We start from the raw sequence: 4,404 nt of genomic DNA, 5'->3' as shown, positions 1-4,404 counted from the left end.
TTGCTTTTTTTCATGTGTACATGTGCATTCTTTTACATATTTATATTACTGTGAAAATGTTGATATCTTGCCATCCGTTCGCTCGTTATCTATTCTGCCAGGAGGTATGTCTGAAAGACACGGAAATGATCGGCAGTGGTAATCTATCCAAATATGGTTACATTTCAAGTTGATTAGACAATCTCACACTATCTGCGCGTCTTGTCGCTTTTTGTTTTACATTAGCAATCAGTTCTTCTTACCACCCGCGGAAGGAAGAAAAAAAAATGGGGAAAGAAAAGGACAGATGCAAGACACTGCTTGACTTTACACTTTTTAAAGAGGCCGTCCATCAGCGTCCTTTCAAGCCAAAATAAGAGGTTCAAAGTTGCAACGATGGGCGCGTTGGAGACGTTGAATGCCCGTATCGCAGCCAGCCGAGCAGGAAAATGGTTCAAACTCGAAGGATCGGGAGCAATCAAGGAACGAAGGGGAACACGGTTCACGACTGAAGTGCGAGCGGGTCTTGCAACGTTTGTCACGATGGCGTACATTATTAGTGTACGTTACGCTCCATGCCTTCATATCAGACATGAGTTTGATTGATTAATCGGTGTTTTTGGTTGTTAGGTCAATGCCAATATCCTTACAGATTCCGGAGGTACATGCGGATGCAGTCCTCGTGCACCTTCTGTATGTCTCCAGGACCCAGAATACCTCGTCTGTCTGGCTGATATCAAAAAGGATTTGATCACTGCTACATCGGCGATTGCTGTTATTGGATGCTTTCTTATGGGGACGTTTGCCAATCTGCCATTAGCGATTGCGCCTGGATTGGGGTTGAATGGTTCGTGTTAAGCTTTATCGTGATGGTGTTTAACGGTGGGATTTAACTGTTGGTGCTTTTTTTGCATAGCGTATTTTACTTACCAAGTTGTTGGACTCCACGGGAGCGGTAACGTCTCATACCAAACCGCTTTGGCAGCCGTGTTTATCGAGGGTATCATTTTCTTGGTGCTCTCTGCTCTCGGGTTACGTCAACTCTTGACGAAAGCTGTTCCCATGTCAATCAAAACGGCATCCGCGGCTGGTATTGGGTTGTTTTTGACGTTTATTGGGTTGCAGAGTTCTGCTGGAATTGGACTTGTCACTGGGGATGGGGCTACGTTGGTTGCCCTTGGGGGTTGTCCAGAGAGTGAAAAGAAGGGTGGAGTGTGCTTGGCACATCATATGGAAGGCGGTCACACTTGGGTACGTTCCGACATACCAGAGAATGATTCAATGTATTGACACTAAGAAACTGATATTACATGCTACAGCTCGGTATCCTTGGTTTTCTCATCATTGCCTTTTTGACAATCTTTCGGGTAAAAGGATCCATCCTCATTGGCATCATCTTTATCTCCGCCGTGTCCTGGTTCCGTCATACACCAGTGACCTTTTTCCCAGACACTCCATCCGGAAATGACGCCTTTGACTACTTTAAAAAAGTAGTCGACGTCCCTCGTATTCGTCACATTGGCGGTGCACTCGACTTTTCATTGGGATCCGGTCAAGTTTGGGTGGCACTCATTACATTCTTGTACGTGGATATTCTCGATACGACCGGTACCATGTTTTCAATGGCCAAATATGCGGGATTCATGGATGAGTCTGGGGACTTTGATGGATCTTATCCGGCGTTTTTGTCGGATGCTACGGCGATTACCGTGGGTGCGGTTCTGGGAACGTCACCTAGTACCGCGTTCATTGAGAGTGGAGCTGGGATTGCGGAAGGTGGACGAACAGGGATCACGGCGCTTGTTACGAGTTTCTTTTTCCTTCTCAGGTAAGAAATCCACACATTTTATTGTTCATTCGTTGTTGCGTTTCCCTGTTTCATAACCTTCAATTTCTCGCAGTCTGTTTTTTGCTCCCATTTTTGCCTCATTTCCCCCGTGGTCGACTGGTCCCGCCCTCATTCTAGTCGGCACCATGATGGCCCAATCCGCTTTCTCCGAAATCAATTTCAAGTACCTTCCCGACGCCATCCCCGCCTTTCTCACCATCGTCATCATGCCCCTCACCTACTCGATCGCATATGGCCTGATTGCCGGTATTGGATCCTACATTGTCATCAACACCGTCCTACTGCTTTTGAAAAAAGCTTCAAAGGGCCGGTGGGTCCCTCCTGATGCTGAGAATAAAGAAGAGTGGGGACCAAAGGAAATGAAGGATTTGTACCCGTCTTGGGTTAATTATCTTCTTGACAAGTCTCGTGGACGTACAGCAGGAGATGGGGCCACTGTTCATGAGGCAGATGTGAAGGAGATTGTTGTGGATAAGGGTAGAGTAGATTAGTAAAAGTGTAGCGTTTATGATGGACTAGTGTGTGTTGTTAGGCGGTTTTGTACATAGCTTTGACGAATTTTTTAGTGTGGTAATCTTTCTTGTATGCAAGACTCGAGAGAATGATAGCCTATGTAATTGAATGTCGTCGACACAGAGGAACAGGGCGCAACGGGCGGGTATACCTGACCTGATACCGCCAATGCCAGCATGAATCGATCACGAAAGCCAGTATGTTTGAAATTAACAATATCTACACAATAAAAAAACTACTACTCGAACATGTGTTGTTGCTTGCCAATATTTCACCGCCAAATAGCATGCCGACCCATTAATTTCGGTCTCCGATCCCCGTTCGTATGCTGTTCAACAAAATGAATGACGGCGATTAGATCCATTCAAGTCGCCATATTGACATGTTTGGTAACTACTTACCGAGCGAATTTCGTACAAGTGCGTTTTGGACGTATCCCGCATCATGGTCCTACTATCCAGTACAGCTTTTGGGTACCACTTGCCCATAAAAAGTTTATGTGACGATTCAGCAATGCACATGGCTTCTTTGAAACTTTTCGACAAGTTAAATTCCGTTTGCTCGGGAACGAAACCTATAAATGAAACACCTTATTCAATCCCATAGTGAAATATCCAACAAACGAAAAGCAGGTTACCCACCACCACTACCCATTTCCGTCACAACAGACATATCATCCGAAATATCCGCAAACACATCCGCCTCCTCATCATTCCCCACCCAACACATTTTGATCGGATCAAACACCATGTTTCCGACCACTTGAGGCATTTTGTATCCCCCTTTGTTTGTAATGAGGGCTGGACGTGAGGGTAACGCTTTATCAAACTCGGCGAGGACATCTTCATTGCCTTCCCATTTTTGGAGGGCGGGGTTGTAGACCATGTCGCCCACCACTGCAAAAAGGTCCAATGTTAAGAATATTATAACTTGGGTTTGCGGCGTACATTGTCGTCACCTTTTACGGCATTACTGTTGTTGAGGTTGCGTATGAGGGTAGGCTTCTTTCGCGGTCGCTAAGCAGACAAGGAGGGTTTATTTTTCTGGCACTCATCCCTTCCCCCGAGTCATTTTTACGTACTCTTTTATGAGAAGTCGGTGGACGTCGGTCCTGGTAAGTTTGACTCGGTCGATGGTGTACGGGACCTCCGGCTGTGTACGGTCGTCTATTCTCGCGCTCTTCTAAGCAGAGTTGCAAGCTTGAGTACATGTACGGATAATGGAAGTTTGACTTGGAACCTTACCAGGAGAGGACACGATACTGCCCATTGACCCAGCTTTCGACGAGCTCCGTTTCAGAGAAGTGTTGTGAACAGGTTTGGCAGGATTTATCTTTGGTGTAACTTTTATCGTTTTTACAAACTTGTTCTCCGTCGTTGATGAGACTGGTAAATCATCAAACGTGTCCAATTCTGTCCCATCTCCATATTGCTGGGCACCTTTGGGTTTGCGTATAAGCTTGGTTGGTGAGTCCCCATGAAGCTTTCGTTGACTTATCAATTGCGAGCTCAGCCTCTGGATATGACCCAGTGACGGGGATATCGGAGCGGACGGACCGGTTCTCCGATCTGGCCCGCTAATGTAAGTTCCGGTCAAAGGTTTTGGCTTTCCATGCATGTCCGCTTGAACGTATGAAGAAACGAATGCACTTGGGACTAGCCGCGGTATCTTTGAAGGTGAGGCAGCGCGCGGACTAGGTGTAGGCCCAGCGATTGGAGTCACCTTTAGCCGTCCGGGATGCAATGTCCCATCATCGGGAATGACCAACCCAGCTGATGGGTCATCAGCATCATCTTCACCATCCATTTCAACCTCGGATGACTGTCCTGTATGTCGATACGCCCCCAATCGCAAGGCTTCAACTGAATCCGGAAATTCAATATCGTCAAAAGCTTCGTCTTCACTCTCGGAGGCAATCATGCTGGCCGTTGAACTTGGGTAGGACTAGCCAGGAAACGGTCTGAAAAGGAAGATCCTTGTGAAACACTAAGCGTATCGCTCCACCCGTCAAAAGATAGATCTATATCACTAGTTATTATCGGCTGGATGCTTTTGCGCTGACC

At 46.6% G+C, this 4,404-nt stretch overlaps 2 protein-coding genes across 2 annotated transcripts; one reads left to right on the top strand and one right to left on the bottom strand.

Moving 5' to 3' along the window:
- The first annotated feature begins 238 nt into the window (after positions 1–238).
- On the top strand, positions 239–2,515 carry SPPG_03176 (uncharacterized protein). Its single transcript, XM_016751451.1, has 5 exons — positions 239–540; positions 610–826; positions 896–1,230; positions 1,299–1,807; positions 1,881–2,515. The coding sequence occupies exons 1-5, from the start codon at positions 376–378 to the stop codon at positions 2,317–2,319; spliced, it is 1,665 nt and encodes a 554-aa protein (XP_016609402.1). The 5' UTR covers positions 239–375; the 3' UTR covers positions 2,320–2,515.
- Positions 2,516–2,522: 7 nt separating this feature from the next.
- SPPG_03175 (uncharacterized protein) lies at positions 2,523–4,404 on the bottom strand. Its single transcript, XM_016751450.1, has 6 exons — positions 3,586–4,404; positions 3,423–3,523; positions 3,300–3,357; positions 2,983–3,237; positions 2,743–2,915; positions 2,523–2,669 (listed from the first exon to the last, which is right to left on the bottom strand). Exons 1-6 carry the CDS (start codon positions 4,259–4,261, stop codon positions 2,613–2,615), a joined length of 1,320 nt encoding a protein of 439 aa, XP_016609401.1. The 5' UTR covers positions 4,262–4,404; the 3' UTR covers positions 2,523–2,612.

This window comes from Spizellomyces punctatus, assembly GCF_000182565.1.
Source record: "Spizellomyces punctatus DAOM BR117 chromosome Unknown supercont1.5, whole genome shotgun sequence".
NCBI classification, from domain to species: domain Eukaryota; kingdom Fungi; phylum Chytridiomycota; class Chytridiomycetes; order Spizellomycetales; family Spizellomycetaceae; genus Spizellomyces; species Spizellomyces punctatus.
Note: the sequence above shows the minus strand (reverse complement) of the source record. Positions and strands in the feature narration are given on the sequence as shown.

Excerpts from the sequence above, each read along its gene's own strand:
- SPPG_03176 (XM_016751451.1), top strand. The coding sequence starts at position 376 with ATGGGCGCGTTGGAGACGTTGAATGCCCGTATCGCAGCCAGCCGAGCA. Across the intron at positions 541-609 it reads CGATGGCGTACATTATTAGT|GTCAATGCCAATATCCTTAC; the intron begins GTACGTTACGCT and ends TTTGGTTGTTAG. Across the intron at positions 1,231-1,298 it reads TGGAAGGCGGTCACACTTGG|CTCGGTATCCTTGGTTTTCT; the intron begins GTACGTTCCGAC and ends TACATGCTACAG.
- SPPG_03175 (XM_016751450.1), bottom strand. The coding sequence starts at position 4,261 with ATGATTGCCTCCGAGAGTGAAGACGAAGCTTTTGACGATATTGAATTT. Across the intron at positions 3,524-3,585 it reads CAGTATCGTGTCCTCTCCTG|AAGAGCGCGAGAATAGACGA; the intron begins GTAAGGTTCCAA and ends AACTCTGCTTAG. Across the intron at positions 3,358-3,422 it reads CACCGACTTCTCATAAAAGA|CGACCGCGAAAGAAGCCTAC; the intron begins GTACGTAAAAAT and ends TTGTCTGCTTAG.